General features: G+C 39.0%; 1 protein-coding gene across 2 annotated transcripts in view; it reads right to left on the reverse strand.

Annotated features, from left to right (window-relative positions):
• Positions 1–24897, reverse strand: part of ETL1 (SNF2 domain-containing protein / helicase domain-containing protein) — a 47535-nt gene that overhangs the window by 18634 nt on the left and 4004 nt on the right. Inside the window, exons 6-9 of one of the 2 annotated variants that reach the window (XM_088986625.1) lie at positions 12714–12899; positions 12377–12550; positions 12135–12293; positions 3612–3689 (exon numbers count right to left, since the gene is read on the reverse strand). In XM_088986625.1, the coding sequence (XP_088842751.1) occupies positions 3612–3689; positions 12135–12293; positions 12377–12550; positions 12714–12899 (597 nt within the window). Of the gene's footprint in view, positions 1–3611; positions 3690–8305; positions 8719–12134; positions 12294–12376; positions 12551–12713; positions 12900–24897 lie in introns of those variants that run through there. The other variant, XM_088986626.1, reaches the window with a different exon arrangement.

Consider the following 24897-nt stretch of genomic DNA (forward strand, 5'->3'; position numbering starts at 1 on the left):
CTTCATTGTGAGTCTTGTGAGCTGTCAAAGCATTGTAGAAACAGTTATCCCTTGAGTAATAAAAGATCTTCTTCTCCTTTTAATATTGTGCACTACGACTTTTCTCAGTTTACTTGGATATTCATGATGAAATCTCGTGATGAAGTTCCCAAACTTGTGAGGCAATTCCATGAATTTGTCCTGACCCAATTTGATACCAGGATTAAAATTTTCATATCTGACAATGCAAAAGAATATTTTGAGAAGAACTTGTCCTGCTATCTCTCTGACTTGGGGGTTATTCATCAAAGCTCCTGTGTTAGGACTCCATAACAGAATGGAGTTGCTAAAAGAAAAAATAAACATATTGTTGAAGTTTCAAGAAGTATTCTATTTGCCTCACATGTTCCTACAAAGTTTTGGGGTGATGCTGTTCTCACTACTACCTACCTTATAAACCGTATGCCATCCAGGGTTCTGGGGTTTAAGTCTTCCTCATCCGGACAATGAGCTTTTTTTCTATTCTTCTTCGTGCCTTTCCTCCATACAGAGTTTGAGATCAAAGATCTAGGGGAATTGAGATACCTCATTGGCATAGAAGTTGCTAGATCCAAGGATGGGATTCTTATCTCCTAGAGGAAGTGTGTTCTTGATTTGCTCTCTGAAACAGAGAAGATGGGTGCTAGACCAATTGCTACTCCTATTGATATGAGTCATAAACTCTTTGCTTCAGAAGGAACATTGTTAGAAGACAAAGAAATCTTCCAGAGACTTCTTGGAAAATTTATGTATCAGTGCATGACTCGGTCAGACATTGCATATGTTGTCAGTTGCATCAGCCAATTCATGCATGCTCCTCGGGATACTCATATGGCAACAGCAGAGCGAATCCTGTGTTATTTGAAGGGCTCCCCAAGAAAGAGAATTATGTTTGCCAAGCATGGCCATATGAAACTTGAAGCCTATATTGATGCTGACTAGGCTGGAAACATTGATGACAAAAGATCTACTTCTAAGTACTGCAGCTTGGTGGCTGGTAATATTGTTTCTTGGAGAAGCAAGAAACTATCTGTTGTTGCTCAATCTTCAGCAGAAGCAGAATACAGAGCCATGGCACATGGAGTTTCTAAACTATTGTGGTTAAAATCATTGATGGAGGAACTGGGGATTGAGCATGACAAGCCAATGATGTTATACTATGATAATCAAGTCGCCATCAACATTGCTCACAACCCAGTACAACATGACAGAACTAAACATATTGAAGTTGATAGACACTTCATTCGAGAAAAAGTGGCTTCGGGTGAAGTATATCTTCCTTTCATCACCTCTGAAGGACAGTTAGCAGATTTTCTCACCAAGGGCATTCCCAAGGCAAAACTTCAGCATGATACAGGCAAGCTTAGCATGATTGACATCTATGCTCAGCTTGAGGGGGAGCGTAGAGAATATGGGCCATTCGGCCCATAGGCTGTTTATCCTTTCTTATTTTTTATGTTCTTCACTGTAATGGGCCTTATTTCTGGGCCTATTCTTTCTAATATTATGTTCTTTTAATTTCTTGCCCAACTAAGGGCCTCTTTGTAAATTATTAAAGTTTAACTTAATAAAATAGTGTTAGGGGGTAAGAAGAGAGATTAAGGTTCGAAACTCTCTTCCTCTGAACCCTTATTGCCGCCATCTTCTTCATCTTCTCTTCTTTAGAAGAAAGATTTCTGCTGTTTTACTTCTATGTACACCAATGTTTTAAAACGCGGAGGCATGACGCGAGGCATTCCACTACCTAGAGGCGTGAGGCATAGTTCAAAACGCAAGAGGCGTAAGCCTCCCAAACACGAGGCATAAGCCTCCTTAAGAGGAGGGGGGTTAGGAGGAGGAAGATGAGGAAGGGGGGACCTCATTTTTTCTTTATTTTTAATAAAAATCTTTTAAATTAAGAAGAATAAAAATGCACAACATTAGTTGAAAGGGGGGATCTCATGTTTTAACATTAAAACATGGATGATTAGAAAAATAAAGATGCATAACTCCTCAGGGCGTCTTGGGAGCACCTCACCTAGAGGCGCGCCTCCAGGCGTACGCCTCCCACGCCTTTTAAAACACCGATGTAAACACTAGGGGGCAATTCAGGTTTTTCCCCCTATCTTTTAATTATCAATATAAATAGTTGTGGGGTGACAATCAAACTGATCACCCACAATTCTTTTGACTTCTCTTCTTCTCTCCTTCTTCCTCTCTTATTCTCAAACATTTTTTCTTGTTTTTTGTGAATTATATCTAGGATTAATTACAGTCCTACTCGACAACTCATTCTACCACTTCTCTTTGTTTTCTCTCTCTTATCCTTTTCTGTTTTCGTTTGATTTATTAATTCAGAAATATTATTTCTTGCCGGTTGCGCTCGACAAGTATTAGATGCATAGAAGACCACCTACAACACCCATAAGAAGTAGTTTATTGCAAGTTCAAGGGGCTAGAAGGGCTAGGGACAGACCAACAGGGACATGGATTTACATAGTAAGAAACGATTTGAGCACTCATAATTGAGAATGTAATTCAGACAAGGCTTTGATGATGATTTGGGAAGAAAGAAACGCCATGATTTCTTAAAGACATTATTCAAAGAAAAAAAGCAATAACTAAGAATGTAGTCATTAGAGTGGTACAGTGACTCAAACTCATGGATGTGTTTTCTTCGCTATCCGCTAATGACATCATAAGAGACTAGCAGTTTGTGGAAAATTCTTCCTTGATAAGTAGGGTTGAACACAAATTGAACTTTTCACGAGCTATTCGAGCTTTGCTCATGAAAAGCTCGATTCAGCTCAATTTAAGCTGAGCTTCGAACCAAGCTCGAAGGTACAAGCTTCTGAGTCAAACCGAATTTGAGCTCAAGTCTCTAGTTCGAATCGAACTCTAGCTCGAGCCTCATGCTTTTTTTGGAAAGCTGAACTTGAATAGCCAGATATTCGGCTCGGCTCTGTTCGAATCCACCTAATAAGAAGATCCCTTAAACTTATTGGTCTCGCTTAGTTATAAAATCGTCAAACTGGACTCTAATAGTTGTAGTTTGGAAATCCCCAAAGAGTTTAGAATCAGGGGGTGTTTAGGAACCACAGAAGAGACATAGTAGCACAGTTTTAATGACCAATAGTTGTTGGTGACCACTCGGGCAGTATTATTGGCAGTATTTCAAGGCATGAAATTAGTTAGATCACTAAAGTTCAGAGTACTAGCAGTGAAGGAGAAACTCATACTAAATGGGTTGGTTAAAATATCCTAGGAAGCATAGAAACATAATGAGAGTTGAACAGCTGGCTGGAATTTTGGGTGCAATGTATAATTGGGATCCATGGTATGCTAATACTATGATAGCTGCAATAGCAAGACAAGGAGTCAATAGATATCAATTGTAGTGAGGAATGATTCCCCAAGGTAGGGACATGTAAAGTAGAATAGAATAGTTTTCTCAAAAAAGGATATTTTGAGGGGAGCCTAGTGGGAGGCAAGGCCTTATATTGAGGTGCTTGCCACAAGATTGTTGTACAGATCATTCTTTATTATATATATAACCCAAAAAAACACCATTATGGATAAAAAGAGAATAGGAATTATCCTTGTAATGGTCATACCTGGCATTTTGCTGAAAGTAAAACATGTTCATCCGGAAGAACACCCTTTACATCAGTGCCACCGTGCCAATGTAATAGCTGCATACAATAGTGGAGAAGGAATGAGAAATTTATACATAGATGAAACTTCACCCTAAACATTTGTAACATGCCAGTCAATTGTTGACATAGGTGTCAACAGAAATTGAACTTCTAGATAAATATATTTTTCATTACTTAAAGTTGTATTCAAAGGCATACATACAGTGTTTTTTTTCAACTTGTTAATTTTGTGCTTCCAGGAATTTTTCTTTTCAACTTTGGAACAAAGTGCACCTACAACATGTGTACATGGAGATATAAAAGTCTTCCCTCTTTTTTAGCATGGTTCAAAGTTTTGGGTAAAACTGAGGAAGCTAGGAAAATATTAAAATATTAGAAAAGATTATTGAGCTTCTTTATAAAACTTCAGGAAATGTTAAAATAAAGGAAAAATAACAACACACCATGTACCATAAATGAAGACAGATTAGGAATCTTAAATAGGCATCAATTTTAATATACAATTATTGTCATCCAAGGTGAACATCCTTAAAAACCATATACAAGTCTTATCCTAGTCTCTAACTCAATTTTGTAGCTCTTCGAGATAATCTCAATCAATTGTGATGCTATATTAATTATTACTATGATACATAATATTGTATAATTATTACAAAGAGTTTGTAAGAGAGTTTACATTCTAAAAAAATAATTAAATGTGTTGATTTAGAGGCCTACAATTAATAAGAGAAACACCTTTTTCTTAACATTATGCCAAAACATGGTTTGAGCATTTTCTGTCTCACAAATGTTCCCACTGTTTGGAAAAACTAGGAAACTTTTCTCAATATTTGAACATATCAACATAATAAATTGAAAATTTTGTTAATATATTAAAACTTTTTAAAATATTGGGAACATATTGAGGGACATTTGGGAATATTTATTCCAGGATAGTTTTGCTCATCCCCTTGGGGAAATGGAGAAATTTCTGGGTTCACCATTTTACTTTTCATTTAGGTGAAGTTTCTTTTTCATGGATGGGATGGCTAGGAGAGAGAAATTTTGGGAGTAGGCTTTTCTGATAAAGTTCTTGGTGGCAGGTTTGATGGCACGAAGGCAAGTGTGGTTGAAGGATGGGTCAAGAGGTTGGCTGTGCTGTAGCAATCCAACAATTAGGAATCTCAGCAGTGGCCTTTATTATTCATTCTAGACTCTAATGAAGAAGTGTCTGAGGTCTGAACCATGAACAGATTTTTAATGGCCATCTATTTACACAAACTAAAAACTAATATTTAACTTACATGTTTTAAATGAATATCGAGCTAGCTTAAAGTGGTAATCATGTAAGTTAGGTGGACAATAACATTGTTACTTCACATTATCTACAATAGACCAACTGAGGGGTGGCTCGTTGGTATGTTGGCTGGTTAACTCACTCCAGCATTGTTGCGGAATCGATTCCCGCAACCACCAATTTGGGGGTGGGGGGGTGGGGGGGGGGGCCAAATACCAAAAAAAGAAACATATCTACAATATTATCACCAACTTATGTTGTAATACTATTTCTTAGACTCCACATAGTACTTGACAAAGTGCTGGTAAACTACCCATGGAAGTGGAAATGGAAATATGTCGTGTAAACTATCTCCTGTACTCCACAAAATGCTGGCAGTGTTCACTAGGGAAATGTTGATTCCAGTAAGATAACATGTCGGTACCCATGGAAATGGAAATATAGGGAAATTAGGGATATTTTAAACCATGTGCCTAATAGTTCTAAGGACAAAGGTGAGACTGACAAGAGACTACAGGTTTACACCTAGAGAAAGAAACAAGCTTAGCACCAGAATGAACAACCACTTCAAAGTTTTTTATAAGAAACTGTTATCAATTCTGAGATTCAAACAGATAGAAACATCCCTTGGAGGGGCGCAAGCTGCGGCCTCTCGCAACAAAGTATAATAAAACTCAGATTAGATGTTTGTATATGTTCAGATCAGAAGAAAGAGAAGAAAAAGAGAGAGAAGGAGAAGGAGAAAGAGAAGAAAAAGGAGGAAATTCACAGCCAAACTAGAGAGAAAATCTCAAAACCTCTAGTCGGCCCTTCTTTTATTTATACTCTTCTAAGATATACAAGGATTACCATTGTGCCCTTACTTAAGTGAGAGCCACATCAGTAGAGCAGTACATATATAACTAAACATAAAAGGACTGTACTACCCTTGTACAGCCGACTCTAACACTCCCCCTCAAGCTGGTGAGTATATGTCATATAGTCCCAGCTTGTTACATATGTAGTCCACTCTTCCCCGATTCAACCATTTGGTAAACAGATCTGCCCATTGATTTCATGTGTTCACATATGCTGTACTTATCACTCCACTAAGCACCTTCTCACGTACAAAGTGGCAATCCACTTCTATGTGCTTCGTCCTTTCGTGAAACACTGGAGTAGAGGAGATATGAACTGCAGCTTGGTTATCACAGTATAGCTTCATAGGAGTGTCAATCGAGTATCCCATCTCCTCTAGTAGATGCTTCAACCACACCAGTTTGCTTGTTGTGTGAGCCATAGCCCTATATTCAACCTCTACACTGCTTCTTGCTACCACTGTCTGCTTCTTACTTCTCCATGTCACTAAGTTCCCACCAAGAAAAGTGCAATACCCTATAGTGGACCTTCTATCAGATATGGACCCAGCCCAATCAACACCCATGTATCCCTCTATCTCAAGACTTCCACCACTCTTATACAACAAACAATGACCTGGAGCACCCTTCAAATACCTCACAATCCTTAAGACTGCCTCCCAATGTGAGATTCTCAGATTCTACATAAATTGACTCACTAACCGCAAATGAGATATCAGGTCGAGTGATGGTTAGGTAATTAAGCTTACCCACCAGCCTTCTATACCTTCCCGAATTCTCAAACTCCTCACCTGTATCACTACCCAATCTAGCATTCAGTTCCATAGGTGTTTCAGTTGGTCTGGCACCCAACAACCTTGTTTCCTCTAGCAAATCAAGAACATATTTCCTCTAGCACAAATTAATACCATTTTTGGACCTTGCAACCTCTATCCCTAGGAAGTATCTTAATTTGCCAATATCCTTTGTCTGGAAGTGATCATGCAAGTAAATCTTCAACATGTCAATTCCTAGTTTGTCACTGCCTGTGATAACAATGTCATCTACATATACCACCAAGAGAATCTTTCCAGCATTTGATTCATCGGAATGGTCAACCTGACATTGTTTCATTCCAAACTTCTTCACCATTAAATCACCCAAACCATGCACGGGGAGATTGTTTAAGTCCATAAATAGCCTTCTTAAGTCTACAGACCTTCTCACCCTCCCCCTAAGCAACAAACCCTAGTGGTTGCTCCATGTACACCTCCTCAAGAAAATCACCATGTAAAAAGGCATTCTTGATGTCAAGCTGAAACAAGGGCCAATCAAACATAGCAGCAAAAGAAATCAGAACACGAACTGACCCAATTTTGGCAACTGGAGAGGTGTCTGTGTAATCAATACCATATTGTTGTGAATAACCTTTGGCAACTAACCGAGCTTTCAACCGTTCAACACTTCCTTCAGATAAGTATTTAACCGTGCACACCCACTTACAGTCGGCCACATGCTTACCAGGAGGAAGAGTAGTGAGGTCCCACGTATGAGTACGAGTCAGGGCCGAGAGTTCTTCCATTGCTTGGCGCCACCCTGGAGAATTGAGAGCTTCCTGGACATCCTTGGCAATAGAGACATGGGATAACATAGAAACAAACTGTCGATGGGAAGCCAAAAAATGAGATACAAAAACAAATGGAAACGGGATGGAGAGTGCAACTGCGTTTACTTTTCCGCAAAGCAATAGGAAGATCAAGGTCAGAACTTGGAGTTGGGGTTGGGGTGGGATCAACTGTCAGATCTATCGACAGCGACAAAACTAGGGGAGGAGCTAATGCCTGATGATGTGTATACACTTGTCGGATAGATGGTCCTCTCTCAGGTAGTTGCACTGGAGGCGAAGACTAGGTCACGACCGGAACAAGAGGAACGGGATCCTCAACAGGAACTGGAAGAGGGGGTGATGGCAATAGAGGAGTATCCAACCTAGTGAAGAAAGGAACAGACTCAAAAAATGTAACATCAGAACACACAAAAAAACGCCGAGAACGAGAGTTATAACACTTATACCCTTTTTGAGTATTGGAATAACCAAGAAAGACACACTTAGTGGATCTAGCATCTAACTTGTCCATTCCAGGCCAAAGATTATGAACGAAACGCACGCATCCAAAAACTCTGAGAGTAAGGGGGAAAGGAGACAACGTGGGAAACAGAACAGAGAAAGGGGACTAACCTTCAAGGATAGACATGGGCATGTGGTTAATAAGAAAGCAAGATGTGAGTACAGCATTACAACAAAAGTATTTGGGGACATTCATCTGATGTAAGAGGGACCGAGTAGTTTCCAAAAGGTGATGGTTTTTTCTTTCAGCCACCCCATTTTGTTGAGGGGTGTAGGTACATGAGGTTTGATGGATAATGCCATGTTCCAAATATTCTTGAAAGTGTGTGGAAAAATACTCGCAGCCATTATCAGAACAAAGAATTTTAATATGTACACCAAATTGATTGCGAATTTCAGCATAAAATTTCTGGAAAATAGAAAACAATTCACTCTTTTCTTTCATAAGGTAAAACCATGTCATCCTTGAATAATCATCAACGAAAATTACAAAGTACTTGTAACCATTATAAGACACTACTCTGTTTGGACCCCAGATATCTGAATGGACTAAAGAAAATGACTCGATGTACGACTATCAACTCTAGGACTAAAGGAGACATGATGATGTTTCCCAAACTGACACGACTCACAATTTAAATTAGAAAGACGACGCAACGACAGAACAAGTAACTGAAGAGCTCTAAGAGACGGATGACCAAGTTTGTAGTGCCACTGATAAAGAGAGAGAGATGAATGAAGAGTTGTTGCCGAACCACCTCCATCAAGATAATACAGTCCACCAGCTTCATGCCCTCTACCAATCTTCATCCCCGTCTTGAGATCCTGAAACACACAAGAGGAAGGGTAAAAAGTTATTGAGCAATTAAAAGACTGAATCAATTTACTAATAGACATCAAGTTAAAAAGAAACTTGGGAACAAATAAAACTGAGGAGAGGGATAATGAGTCGGTGTCAACATTACCAACACCACATATGGCTGATGTAGAGCCATTGGCAACAGTAACAGAATGGAAAGTGGATGACGGAGAAATGGATAAAAACACACCTGGAGTTCCAGTCATATAATCGGAAGCTCCAGAATCTATAATTCAACGGGAAAATGTAGATGCCAGACAAGTTGTACATGTGTGTGCAAGGGTAGTTGTGTTCTGTTGAGATGTACCCTGAATGAACCGCTCATACTCATCCCGTGAAACACTCACCATCTCCTTTCTGGAAGTATCTGTAGATGTAGTGAGGATCTAATCAGTGACTTGAGATTCTTGTCTTGAGCTACCACCATTTACAGCTGCATGATTTGCCCAGGTTGAAGGTAGGCCATGGAGATCGTAGCAAAAGTTGATAGTATGTCCCTCCATACCACAATGAGTACACCTTCTCTGAGTATTACCACGTCCACTACCACGGGCTCCCCCTAGGTCTCGTCCTCCAAAACGACCACCACCACGATTATACATTCCACCACCACCACGACCATACATGGATCCACCACCACTACCACGACCACGCTGACCTCCTCTACCACCACGACCTCCCCCTCTCGTAACTGCAAATGCAGACCTATCTAACATAATGGAAGTCTCTATGGGTCCAACTGAAATTCTCCGAAGACGAGCAAACACTTCCTCAAGAGAGGGAAGAGCGAATCCACCTAATATATGTGTCCTTATGGGTTCATACTCAGATTTCAGCCCTACTAAAAATCTGGTCACATCGAACTACTCTCTCTGTTGTTGCTGAATTTTGACATCAGGTGTAAGAGGACGATAAAATTCAACTCATTTCGTAAATTTCCCATACTAACATAATAGTCCTCAAGACTCTGATTCCCTTGTTGCAGATTGAAATACTCTTGGTACAATTGGTAAACCCTAGTAGTGTTATCTTGTCCAGAATATAGTTTCCTTGCATGATCCCAGACTTCCTTGGTTGTATCTAAAAACATGAAGTTCACACTAATTTTGGACTCCATGTTGTTCCATAGTCAAGTCATAATTTGAGCATCCTCCTACTCCCATTCATCATATCCAGGAGAATCAATTGAGGGTTTATCTTCCCTCACATGTTTCACTTTCTTTTTGGCTTTCAGGAAAACTTCAACAAACTCAGCTCAAGGGACATAATTCTCACCATTCAGTTTTATAGAGGTCATCTACACATTCAGATAATGAGAAGGCACCATCACACTTGATTTGTATTCACTGCTGTCTCCCATGACTGCACAAAAAAACAATGGGAGGTTGTACCACTAAATTGTTACTCTAATGCCCTAATAAATCACCACACTCCACACAAATGACTGAACACCACTAGGGTTCCTAGCACCAGGTTTCAGCAGCAACGCTCACAACTATTCACCACTGTTTCAGCAATAATATTTACAACTGTAAACCACTTTTAGCAACAGCGCTACTCTTGCTGTTTACTGTCAGCACTAGAAACCCTCACAACACACCTCACAAATAATATTTTCAGTTCTGCAACATATAAAAGAAACTTGCTACATACCACAACTTAGTTCAAAGATCATGTACATATCGAGTAGAGGGTACCAAGTCTGCACTGTCACCATCGCAAAACCAGCCCTCTTCGAATTGCGAGTAGAGGGTTTTCTACCAACCACACAAAACCACAACGACTGCACTCATTGGAGGCATGGAAACCCCCAAAAGGAGAAAATGACCAGTCATTTTCTTCCTTTCTGGAAAACTCTCTAAATATAAATGAGAATTCTACAAAACCCTAGAGAGGAATGTGCAGAACAGAGAGAAAAGGAGACAACTGATCTGAACTGATTATCGTGGCTCTGATACCATGATAAAACTCAGATTAGATATTCGTATATGTTCAGATCAGAAGAAAGAGAAGGAAAAGAGAGAGAGAAGGAGAAGGAGAAAGAGAAGAAAAAGAAGGAGAAAAGTCACAGCCGAACTAGAGAGAAAATCTTAAAACCTCTAGTCGGCCCTTCTTTTATTTATACTCTTCCAAGATATACAAGGATTACCACTGTGCCCTCACTTAAGTGAGAGCCACATCAGCAGAGCAGTACATATATAACTAAACATAAAAGGACTGTACTACCCATGTACAGCCGACTCTAATAAAGTACTAAGTGACTAAGTATCAAGTTAAAACAGAGCCCAATACACTTTTTCCCTATTTGCCCCTTGCTTCTCGAAACTATCAACCAATGCATTTGCTGATCTCCCCACCCACTGTATTTTCCTTGATGTATGTAATTCCTCCCCTTCTCTGCAATCCTGCTTTGTTAACTGATAGTTCCTGTTCTCTTGATGTTGATGTTTCTACTCATGTTCCTAATCTTGATAGACTGTATTTTCCTTGATGTAGGTAATTCCTCCCCTTCTCTGCAATCCTGCTTTGTTAACTGATAGTTCCTGTTCTCTTGATGTTGATGTTTCTACTCATGTTCCTAATCTTGATATTCCTATTGTTCTTCTCAAAGAAAAGCACGATTAGCTTTATCTGTCCACTCTCATTAGCTGATTAGCTCAGAGTTAGGCTGAAATCTGGATTTTGTTGCATGAACTGCATAGGTCTAACAAGAATAAGCCTGTTCATGAAATTGCTGATTAGACAAAATTACCCTTTTACAATATTTCACCTACGGAAGTATTCAGCATTGCTTATGTTACTTCTTGCATTATTTCCTCATCTGTTCAATAATGGATGCCTTGTGTTAAATCCTTTGGAATTATATTGGAATTGCCTTATGGTTTCATAATTTAGTATAATTTCTCAGGCGTAACGCACTATTATTAAGGTGAATTATTGATACTTAGTTCAGATACATGCTTAGTCTTACTCTTACTAGGAAAATGACATAAAAATTTCAGGTTTTTTATTATTGCTTAGGTGGCACCTAGGTCCGAGCCTAGATGACTAAGCATTCCTGTATCACCCAGAACCAGAATTGCTTTAATACTTTGACAACCATGATGTAAAGATATCAGCAGAGATATGAATTTCCAGTTTTGAATGTAACTCCACAATATCAACTGTCAAATAGAACATGGGGAAGAAAAATAAAAAAGGCTGATAAATGACAAATTCGCATTCATATGCAACCATATCGAGTAATGATCTGAATTAGAAATCCAGCATACAGAAGCACCACCCAGAAAAAAAAAAAAATAAAATAATCACCAGTAGAATTACAGCAGGAAGGGAGAAAACAAAATTAAAAGGCAAAGGCAATGTTCAAAGTAACAATTACCCGATGAATAGAAAAATCATTGTAACTCTTAAGCTCGCATATTACTTTGTCCAATGTACATTCAAATCCAAATATGCCTTTTGGATACAAAACTTTAGCAAAACGGCAAACATCTTCATCACTGTAAATACGTCTCACCAGTAAAGGATGATTTGCAATCTGACATAAGCATAATATTTAAGGCATCAGATCCAGAGGGACTAAATAGACAAACAAATTAATAAATAAAATGATTTATACACCTTGCGGAGCTGAACAAAATAGTTAGAAATCTGGCGACGTGGAAGAACTCCAACAATGCTATTTGAAGCAACTTCTGAAAGCTTCCCAATACGAGCTCGAGAGGCTGCACGATACTCTTCAATGGCTTCTTTGTATGCATCATCCTGTTGCTTTTCCATTGATACATACTCAACCTGAAGTAACTTTTTTCTTAGATCTTCTAGAAGATATTAAATAAAAAAGGAAAGAAAAAATCATGTGCAGTCTCATATTAAGATATCATGTGACATTTATATTTGTTGAGAAACCTGACTTTCCATGGTGAAACATGACAAGGAAAATAACTGCTAGACATACACGTTGTATCTTCGGAACAAGTTGTTGCATCACATCAGATTTTAAGCGCCTCAAAATAAATGGTCCCAAAATGGACTTTACACGGGCAATCAGATCTGTATCTTCTGCATTTAATAACTTTTTCAGGTCCACATCACCAGTTGCAAAAATATCAGGCATCATAAATTCTAACAATGACCACAGCTCCTGCAAAGAAATGCCAATTACCATGACGTCCAGGCAATGAAAATTGCACAAAATGATATGCTTAACAGGACAGAAAGAAATCATTTTTATGCTTAACAGGACAGAATGAAAATTGCCAATTACCATGACATCCAGGCAAGGTTGTAAAATCTCCAGACAAAAATAAACCACCATTCAGCATGCATATTAATTGAAAAAAAATAACAATTCTATTCACTAACAATATTAAATCCTATTCACTAACAATATTAATCTCAACATTGTCAAAAATAACATTAATATAATAAAATATCTAATAAAGCAATTGCAGCTGCAACAAAAGTAACATTTACATTTCCTTTCTATTGTTTTCCCCTCTGAAATATAAGAGGAAACTCATGAAGCTAAAAACATGTCCCTTGTACGCCTTGACTTCTATCCAATAATCATAAAACAAATGGTCTTTGTAATCATCTGTTAGGGTAGCCTTCTAACTTCCAACCTTACTAGAAGCCATAGTAACAGAGGCATCCAGATCTCCAGTCCTCATAACAACCTTCCTAGAAGCTTCACTCTTAACAAGAGAATACACCTCAATTGGATATCACCTCTGCTCAAAACTTGCATCTTGATGATATCAAACTCAGGTTTGAACCCAGCAAAGAACCCAAAACTCAATTCCAACCATTGCTTCTTATACATTATGGCATCTCAATGATCAAACTCAAAACCCAAAACTCAAGGTGACCCAACCCCTCCTACATCCCTTGAATAGTGACAAAGTAAGCTGGAATACTCAACTCCCCTTGTCCAAAGGCGGTTATAACTCATTTCAGCTGGTGTTTCTCATTTTGCATCAAAGAGTATGTATTGGGAATGCAATTCCAGATTTGTAAAGCAATCTCAAAAACAAAAGAGGTCAGCTAATCTGTGGTCGCAGCAATCATCCAGTTTATCTACTTCTAGACCATCTCTTCTTGGTTTAACAATCTTCCTTGTTCTTTTTTGGTGGTAAATAAAAAAGAAAATTTATTAATAAAAAAGTACATCTGATAGTGATGAGATATCACTAGAAAACAAAGATATAAAGGAGAGTGGAGCAAACAAAACGGATACACTGAGAAAAAAAGAGAAAAAACATAAACCAAACAAAAAGGAAACTATTAAGCCAACTCCAGAATGTTCCAAAATCCAGAACCAAGGTCTTCTTTTGTGATTCCTTCAAACTCTGGGAGAATGAAGAACCCAGTCCATAATTATTTTGCCACATAGAAGTGTGATATTCTCCCTTGTTTGAAACTTCTCATTAAATATTCTTCTACTTCTTTCTTTCCATAGTTCCCAACAAGTTGCAAAAGGAATGCAACTCCAGGTGATCTTTGCCTTGAAATTTCCTTTTACCTTTGGCCATTTGGAGAAGATCTCCTTCACAGAATTGGAAGACCACCAACCAGCCTTGAAGAGCCTAAAGTGTAAAGAAGCAGCCCCAAATGAACTTGGAAAAAAGGCACTCAACAGGAAAATGATAGACATTCTCCTCTGCATTCTCACAAAGATAGCATCTGCTAGCTAAGTGAAAACCTTTATTTTGAAGATGATTTAATCTCAAAATGCTATCCAACGCCACTAGCCAAGCAAAATCTTTCACCCTTGGGGTTTCCCCAGATGCCTTTTGATAAATTGAGACAACTGACTAAGCATTCCTGAATCTTTCCACTGTCCTGAATCTTTCCTTCCTACCCGAGGTTCAGCTGACTATAGTTTTGCCAGAAGATCCACACTCTTGAATTTTCCAATCAAAGAGAGATCTCCTAAATTTTGGACACCATACTGCTCTACCTTGATTGATCTCAAAATTCTCTGTAATGGAGTTATTTTTCATACCTAACCTATACAGACGAGGGCAAAGACCACACAACTTTCCAATACTCCATAAAATGTCTTAACTTCTCCGGAATCCCACCAAAATCCAATAACCTCATATTTGTAAGCCATCACCCTTCTCCAAAGCGCCTCCCTGTCCAACCCAAATCTCCACAACCATTTTACTGAAAGAGCTTTATTGAAAATCTACGATCTTCTTATACCCAGTCCCCCATCTTTCATTTCCTTGCAGACTTATCCCACTTAACTAAGTGGAATTTCTTCTCAATCCCTTTAACTCCCCATAAGAACTTTTGCAAATTCTTCTCAATCTTCCTTGTAATGCACCCCAACATGCCTCTACTTCCTACATAGATCTTCATAAATTGAGAACATTCTTGAAAATTACTCCATCAAGCTAGACGATGGTAGTAGGAAAGACGGATCAATCAATAGCCGGTATTTCTTTGCAACATTTTGCTTCAAGAGTATTTATGGGGAATGCAATTCCAGGTTTATACAGAAATCACCAAAAACAAAAGATGTTGGCTAATCTGTGGTTACATGTTGTTAAGCAACCACCCCAGTTTATCTACTTCAAGACCATCTCCTCTTGGTTTAACTATCTTCCTTGCAAGCACCCCAACTTGCTTCGGACCTCAGGGTCACTATCAAGTCATCCATGAAGAATAGCAACATTTCCATGCACCATAACTAAGAGAAACCCAAGTTTGTTGGCAAATATACCTCAGAAAGAAATTCCGAAATATTCTAGCAGCATCAAAAAAATTCCAAACCACTTCTAATTACTCTCCAACTCCAAGGCACACCAAGAACTATCGTATATTCCAAGAAAAAATCACCCAATCAAGCTCTTAATTGAACAACTCAGATCTGAAGAAAAAATTAAATAAGTTTTGCATGTGAGCCAAATCCACACCAAGATTCTTCTAAAATCCCAATCTACCAGAATCTAGGGTTCTTCTTGGCCTATAAACCCTACCCATATGACTGCTGACATCACATACATGAATAATGACTCAATTCCTAACAACTTCAACCTTTTGCGTTCTCAATGATTTTCCATGCTCTAATACAAACTTGTAATCTAAACTATGAAAGAAGAGGAGAGTTTTGAAAAAATAAGTGCTAGACAATTTTTTTTTTGAGAAAAAGTGTTAGACAATAACTGGCAACCCCTTATTACTTCCTTAATACAAAATCAGTGTAATTACAATATTGCCCATTACATCTTTATTTCACTACATGTTTAATGGTTTTGAACAAGATAATAAAAAGGTGTGCCTATAATGTTTCAACCATGTGTATAATTTTTACAATATTTCCTACAGCATTTTTATATGCTTCCTACATTTGGATGATGGATATTTCCACCAATGGCAGCATTTCAAACCTTGTTTAGGGTGTTAAAAAAAGGAATTGCATAAACAATATCCCAAGGGCCAGACACATCATTATCTTGTCTTGACCATCTAAAAGGGATAATACTTGGTTGGGGTGATCAATGAACTAAAATAGCTTTCTCCCCCCACCCCACCCCACCCCACCAAAAGGTTCCTTGTAAGGCCAAAAACCCAAGATAACCAAATGAATCTAACAAGGTCAAGAAAATTCAAGGAAATTGTTGCAATGGCTTTCCAAGGGGGACTAGTAAGGCACCCTCCTAGCTGAACCGGAATCACACCCATTTTGTTGAATTCCATATTGTCTTTTTATAACATGCCAAAAAGATTGACTCTGAAACCCCCATAGCCATTTCCCTAGGAGGGTTATATTCCTATTCTTTAACCTCCCTAGCTTTGAATTGGGATCTCCTACCAACAAAACACGTTGCAACACCCTACCAACAAGATCTGACACTAACATCTCACTATGAGACTGGGACCCATCATGTGTATAAGATATGTGGTGTCAGATCATGTTGGTAGGGTGTAGGAACTTATTTTGTTGGTAAGTGATCTAGACTCCCTAGCTCTAGCCCCCCATCCCTCTTCCATTCATTTTCCCATAATGTATCCTAATTTTTGGCCTAATTCTTCTTCTGATGATCGATTCAACCTCTGATCAAAAAGATATACCTTGGTTCTATTTCATCTCTTCAACAAGTTTAGTAATGAGCATAACGGCCCTATTGTTCCGATGGAGAGAAGAACCTATGATTAGCTTTTCGGGAAATTTCCAAACGAACAATTTCAACGAAATCTTTCAATTTCTTATTTTACTATGTTCAACTCTCTGTATTCCTCTATCCGTAGAGTACATTGAATTTTCCCAGGCTCTGACAAAAAACTCCCTTTTATGATCCTCTCTAATCATCGAATTATCTTTATGAGGGCTCTAAAAAGGATAATTAGTAGATAAGCAAATTTGTAATAGTGGATTTTACTAAGGTGATTCTACCTCCAAATGATATGTAAATCTTTCCATAGACAACCTTCTCAAAAATCTCTATACTACCCATCCCCAAAAGCAAATGCTCTATGATTACCACCTAGGGGAACTCTAGATATTTCAATGGCCAATTCGTTGTTATTTTTTTTTTTTTGATAAATATTGCCAATTCATTGTTCTACATCCCAAAATTGCTACATTATCTCCCCAAAACCCATTAATCCATATTAATTCCTGCTAAGTCACAATTAGCCAAGTTAATTCTGAGACCAGAAATACTTTGCATTATTGCAAATACGTACATAAAAAATTCCAACCCCCTAAATTCCCCAAATATGATGGTGTCGTTAGCAAACTGTATGTGGGCACATGGTCTCTGCCCACCCTCAACCCTTTAGTACATCCCTTTCATTGGCTCTAGAAAATAGTTTACCTAAGACCTCTGCCACCAACAAAAAAACATAAAGCATGAGTAACAATGGATCACCTTGACTTGAACTCTTAGAATCTTTGTAGAAACCCGTTTATTTCTCCTAGTTTATTTAACATAAATGAACAGCTAACAAGATGAAAGCCATTTTCCGTACTAAATGTTACTTATAATGAAGGCAACATCTTGGACCCACGTTTTGTAGGTACAATGTTTGTGTATGTACTCTTCTATAAGGATGACCAAAGTCCATGTTTTGTCATCTTTCCAAGGAAGACTATTTGACACATGTCAAACTCGCATTCCCCTCTCCATATCTGTGCAAAACTGGTTAGTGTCCTTTTCTAAGTTCTTTTTTCTTGGTCAATAGCTGAAAGATTTACTAAAATAAAAATAATAAGAGTACATTACAGATTTGGGAGAGTATAACCCAACCACCCTTAAGTCTAACAAATTCAGACCAATTACAACTTAGCCTAAAATAGTTGTTGCATGTAGACCCCTTGCTTCGCCAAAGAATCTACCATTCCACTTGTCGTCCTCTTGGCCCATCTCGAAGTAGATATCTCCTTGTCTAAGCAATCAACATCTCATAGAGAATGCCAATCAAACCAAGCACCTAGATTCTTGCATTGCAACTAGTCCAAGAAATGATTAGTTTTGAAGTCCCTTCCATCTCCACTAGTTGAAACCCAAGTTGTTTAGTCATTGCAATAGTGCCTATAATTGAGCCTTCAAAGAACCCCCCAACACCAATTGGGCCTAAGAGCATTAACACAACCTTGCCCTCTAATCTGTATCCATGAATACTCCCCCCATTCCCCCATTCCTACCATAATTAGATTGGATGTCAGATCAGGAATAGAACTTCCAAAGCCCATTGACAGCCCAAATTAAGTCATCCAATGAAAACTCTTGAAAGGCCTCCAAAGCTTTTACCTAGTGTACAATTTTTACTTTTTATTTCCCACAATCTCCCCTATGAAATACACTTTTCTTTGAAAATCCTCTCATTCCTTTCTACCCATATGGTCCATGCTATTGCTGCTTAACTACCCTCCACATCACTCTACCTCTTTGGCAATCTTAGAAAGTTTAAACTGAATAACATTATCAAATATTGAGGACGACCCCATCTACAACCAAAGAGAAAATAAAGGCACAACACCAAACACAATTCACAAAAGGAGAGGAGATCAATAAATGATTAATGGTCACACCCAGTGTTTTAAAAGCACAAGGCGCAAAAAGAAGCTCAAGGGGAAATTTTCGAAGCAAGGCACAAAATACAAAAAATGCCAAAAAAGAATCAAAAGAAAACTGAAAATCCAAAAAATGCTAAAAATGCAAAAATATTAAAAATAATATTAATAAAAATATAAACTTAGATTTCGAAATAAATATTTTCAAACACTTATTATCTAAAATAAAAATATAAACATAGCTAATGTGATGTAAAACATTTTGCATTCTCGACTCTACGAGCCACCTTTGTACCAAGCCCCTCAAGGCAAGCCCAAACAAGTCCATGTTAGGGTCTTAAATTCTTAACCCTTACACACACAAACACACCAAAAAAAATTGATTTGGGTTCAAAATAGAACAAAAAGTGCAAAAAATAAAAAAGGTGCATGCATGGGCTGAAGCACAAGGTGCACCAAGCATGTTGCCTTTTAAAAGTGTTGTGCCAAGGGCCTATGCAAGGTGCATACCTTAAAATGTGCCTCGCCTAAGGCAAGCCTTTTAAATCACTATAGGGAAGTGGTTGTGGAGATTGCCATTGGACAAATGTGTGGGGACTATAGAATCTCAACAAGGGCTATTAGAGCTTCTCAATGGAAATCCACTCATGCCACCCTTTCCTCATTCCTGCCTCTCATCAAGTATAATCCTTGCTTTGGTAATTTAGTCCAATTTGGGGAGCATTCTTGGTTGGGCAAATCACCTTTAAAGGAACAATATCCTTCTCTTTTTGACCTATCCATCCATAAAAAGGAGCATATTTCTTTTTCTTGGATCCTTCCAATTTTGACTTTGGTTTAGACTTGAATTTGGATTTTAGAAGAGACCTTTGTAATAGTGAAATAAGCAATGGCATGGCCTTGCTTCAAGACCTTGATAGAGTGGTCTTGGATCCCTCAAGAGGGAATAATAGAATTTGGACCCTTTCAGCCTTTGGTTCCTTTACCTATGCATCATTCTTTTTGCATTTAATCTAGTTGAGCATTAGTCTGGGTGGGCCTTCTCCGGTAAAGGAGGTTTGGAACAAACCTATTCCGCCTAGAGTTGGTGGTATTTTGCTGGAAAGTGTACTTGGAGAGAAACATGTGATCTAGTACAAAGAAAAAGCCCATTTGGTGTCTTTCCCTCTTCTGGTGCCCTCTTTGTAAAGCCAACGATGAGTCTTGCTACCACTTATTAATCTCCTACCCCTTTGCTTCTTCAATTGGGAATGGTTTCTTTTTGTTTGGGTCCATGTGGAATCCCCCATCTTCTGTTCAAAACTTGTTCTCCTCTACCTCTTTGGAGGTGTACAAGGGCAGCTGTTTGTTTGACCTCTAGGAAGAAAGAAAACCAAAAACTTTTTCAAAAAAGGAAAGGAACAAGGAGACATTAATTGAAGCCATATATATTAGACTGGTCCATTGAGTGAAGACTTTGAAGCTGTTTGATTATATTCCAGCCGGTGAATTGATGAGAAAGTGGAAGGAAATTGCAGATTCCACTCCTCCCAAGGAGAGTATTAGGCTTGTTTAGCCACTGCCTTCTAGTGGTTTCATTAAGATGAATTTCAATGGAAGTAGTAAAGGAAACCTGGGTCCTTCAGGTATTGGAGGAGTGTTTAGGAACAAGGAAGGGAAAGTTATTGCTCTTTTCTTGGGTCCTATTGGGGTGGGAGATGCTTTGAGAGCTGAAATACTGGCCATCTTGGAGGGTATTCAAAAGGCAAAATACTTGAATATTCAGAAGTTATCAATCAAGGAAGACTCAAAACTAGTCTTTAGATGGTTGCAAAAGGAAAAGGAAGTGAACTGGTGAGGGTTCATCTATGAGAAGAAAAGAATCAAGCAGTTGGTGCAAGATGCATAACCTTTTAGGTAGAGGTAGTGACGATGAACTCTGAGGCATCCTTCGTCCCAGTCTCGAGGTGAAGAGAAGACCTAAGAATTGAATCGAAGAAGTTGTTCATGGAAGAAGGAAAAGGTAAGGGGCAGCTTTCTCTAAAAGTCAGAGAAGGATAGGCAACCATTTTTCTTATGGGAGATGCAACCCAGTGATTGAAAGGATTATCCGATGGAGCACTCTGGTCCAAGAAGAAAGAAGGTTGGAAGAGCTGTTTGGAGCTTCCAAGAAGAAAATACATGGCAAGGCTGAAAAGAAACCAAAAGGATTGGTTTGTGTTTGTGGCCTTCTCTGAGCTATTCAGTCATAATAGGAAGCAGTTTATTTGCATACCGGAAGGAAAACAGGGTAAAGATTAGCAACAGTTTGTGGAGAAGTTACAGGGCATCCTTGTGAAAAAGGAAGCTGAGAACGACAGGAGTTTCAAGTTCGAAGAAGGAACTTGAGATGCTTTTTCTGAGAAAATCTCGAGTGACTCGAAGATTAGTAGCATGCACAACCAACATAGCTTACAAGAAAAACTTGGTTAGTGTTAGAATCGGCAATATAAGGGTAGTTTGGTCATTTGTCTTTTTAATTAAAGAAGGGTTGACTATTTTGTCTGGCTTTAAGTTGTGTGTCCCATACTTAATGAGGGACAAAGTTGTCTTTTGTATTCTAATGCAAAGACTATAAATATAAGATGGTTCGGTTGAGAGTAAGTGACTTTTCCTTTTCTCTAGCTGAACCCTTTCTTTCTCTTCTTCTTTCTTTCTTAATTCAGACCCTCTAATCAAAGACTCGAAGAGGACTAGTTGTGGGCAGGTGTGAACAGAACCCTATAGTCAGCTGATAGCATGGTGTGTTCTATCTGTTTTGGACCGGACTTCAACTATGTGGCAGTGCTGATTGGTAGGTATGCGTATGGACTGTTTTTCTCCCAGTTTATGTCTGAATGTGTGACAACAGTAGGATATTTTTGGTGCTGAACCCTATGACAGCAGCAGTGTCTTAACAACAGTTGTTTAATTGTGGTATGTAGTGCAGTGCTGAGTAGTGAACTTATTTCTCTCCCAGAAGAATGAGAGAGGGGTCAAGAGTGGCGGGGAATGGGAGAGGAGCTGCAAGAAGGAAAGAAGTGGTGTTGAGAGTTGACGTCAGCAAGGTGGGAAAGATGGAGGAGAGAATCGAAATGTGTTATATGCCAGCCTGGTGGGAAAGTTTGTTGGGTGGGAAATGGATATAGAGAAAGTGGAAGCCTGGGCGAGACTTGAATGGGGTCATGATAAGATTATGAGGGTTAGAAAGATGCAAGCTGGGCTTTAGTGCTTTACCTCTTCATGTTTCACTACAGGAAATAGATTGAAGCGGTGCTCAAAGTGGAGAGAAGGATAGAGAAAAGCTTCAATCTCAAACTGGGGTGGTGGTTCCCTGCAGCCGAATCTCTGTGCAATGAAAGGAAGAGGAGAAGGGTGATATGGATAAGCATAGTCGGAATACCCCTTCATGCATAGAGTATAGTCACTCTCGAGAAGATAGGTAATCGTTGTAGGAGGTTCCTAAAAATAGATGACAAAAACAGAAGTTGAGAGAGGTTGGGCATGGCCAGCATTTTGGTAGAAGTGGAGGAGACCGCAGGTGTTCCAAAAAGGATGAAGTTAGTCTTTGCTGGGGAACGCTACGACCTCAGATTAATCACGGAAGGAAAAGATGGAACCTACCTAGAATCGCCCAAAGAGAATAATGGAAGTAGAGAGGAGTGTGGAAGTCCAACAGAGACGGAGCCCACAGTGAGAGCGGTAAGGAGGCAAAGAATCGTCCAAGGTTGACGAAGATGTAGAGTGGAAGAGACAGGGGTAGTTCTGGGATTTCACAAGAATTAAGAGAAGGAATTTAGAACAACATGGGACATGTGGAAGGGGAGTTGGAGGGGAGAGGCGAAACTCAATCGACATGGGACATAAAAAAGGAAGAAGGTTTACCGAGGAGGGCAAAAGAGACCTCGACCAATTTAGGTTCTAGTGGGACCCACAGTTTAAGAGTCCAAGAGGAGGGAAAATTTTGACACGACCGTGCATCGATTGGACTGGGGGTCAAGAAGGAGAGGGGCATAATAGGAAAAATGTCATTAAGAAGGGGTAGACTAAAAAGCTCGATTAAAAGGTTGAGAAATTCAAAAAAGGGCAGTGACGACTAGTTATGGGTAACAGCAAGTTATGAGGGAGATGCAAAGAAGGTAGAGTTCCAGTCAAGAAATGGTTCAACACTAGGGAATGGCAATGGGGCGGGTTCGAGGAGGGTTTTGTAAATTCTAAACCTACTCATCTCTCTAAACCTCCCAACCCATACCCGCCCCAAAACCTGTAACGGGTTGGATTTTGAGAATCCAAACCCTACCCGCACATGAAAATGCAAAACCCTTCCCACATTCAAGGGTAGGGGCAACTTGGATTTAGAAACCGTATCTAATTTCCTATAATTTCTTGTCATATATAAGCAATAAATAAGTAAAATAACACAAATAAACAAATAATTTCCAATTATTGGATTTAGACATGTAGAAAACACATAAGTTATCAATTATCTTTCACATAAAATTCAAAATATTATTAAATTCAAAACTTGGTACATAAAGTTTATATTCTTTCCAACAATATGCAGGTCGGGGAGGGTCAGGTTTAGCCTACTTGTACCCCCATCCCCACCCCAAAACCCATCCTTCAAGCAACAAAAACCTGCCCCGTCGGGGAGGATGATGGACATAAGTTATTGTCTCCAATCAGCCCTCTTGGACTTGCTGAAATTCAACTCACCTAACCACTTAAGTCCTCACATGCTCCAGTCTTACTCAACCATCCAAACTCCTTGCCTGGTTCAACTAATTTATTCATCCTTCTCCTAGCAAGTTCTGAGTTAAGAGTCCCTTGTTACTCCTTTTTATTATGTGGTCCCCATTTAAAGTCTGATGCGGCCCCATAGTCTCAACAAATGATTTAATACTCGCTACCCTTTGTTTTCAAAAAATTTTGAATTGTTTTCCTTTTCTGGTGGAACCCCCGTTGGAAAGACTATCAGAGTATTTTCATTCCAGAGATTAAATGGAACCCTATCAATTTCAGTAAGAAGCTCCCTTGGGGAACATCCATCTAGTTGCATGACGTGCCAGCTTTCGACCAACACCAAGTCATCCATGGTCTCCACCATCTCAACAATCGAGAGATCAAGGCCCTCTTCTCCAACATCCAGAATTGGTTTTCGATCACCAAAAGGCATAATAAAAGCAGGGACCTTAAGACTGAGTTTCCTCAAAATGCACTCCAAGATTTCCCCCCAATCTGTAACATCTCTTACTGCTGTGAGAACCAACCTCAGCCTCCATACTCCTTTCTCCTCAACCATCATCACCTCTAGACATTTGGTTGAACTAGCTACACGTATTTGCAGAGTTGGGCCCTCAAACCTCAAGAATTTTGCACTTTCTGTTGATTCTCTTCCAACCTCATTAAGAGCTACTGTAGCTTATCCCCAAAAAACCTCCAACCTCTTCTCTTCCTGAACTCTGGAATGCAAGCCAACTGTCTTCTATTATCACCAAAATATCCTATTATAGCAGCAAATCAACCTTTCATATTCCTTCTCATCTCTACTTCGTATTTCTTTCCTAGTAACCCCAAAGAACTCTTTTTTTTTTTTTTGATAAATAATCCCAAAGAACTCTTCCAACCTTGCTTTTTTTACAAAATAAACTACTCCATCAACAAACCCTTTTAGCCAACAAATAGCTTCTCCTACTAAAAATACGGTAGCTCTTTTGTGTTCCCTGATCTTTTTTAGCACAGCTAATCCACTATTCTTTCCTTCTTCAAACATTTTTTTGCTTCAATCTCCAACTCCCTTTTCCATCTCATCGCTGGTTGAAACTCCCCAACTCCCCCACTTGCATTCTCCATCTTTCTCTCCTACAGCCAACTTTGGTATCGAAATCTAGCATTTCCAACCTCTTCTCTCCCTGCGCCATTCCTACATTACCGGCCAACTTTTCAGCATTTCCAATTGCTGGACTTGAACAGCCCCATGCAATATTTTTCACATATTATACATCATATAATTTAAAAACTTATAAATAATTACATTTTCATTTTTTGATGCCATAGGCCCAATACCCGGCATGGGCCTAGGCTATAACCATTATCATAGGTGCTAAGCCTAGTC

The sequence above is a fragment of the Nelumbo lutea genome, chromosome 4 (genome assembly GCF_056320005.1).
Source record: "Nelumbo lutea isolate HS-2025 chromosome 4, American lotus-T2T, whole genome shotgun sequence".
Classification (NCBI taxonomy): domain Eukaryota; kingdom Viridiplantae; phylum Streptophyta; class Magnoliopsida; order Proteales; family Nelumbonaceae; genus Nelumbo; species Nelumbo lutea.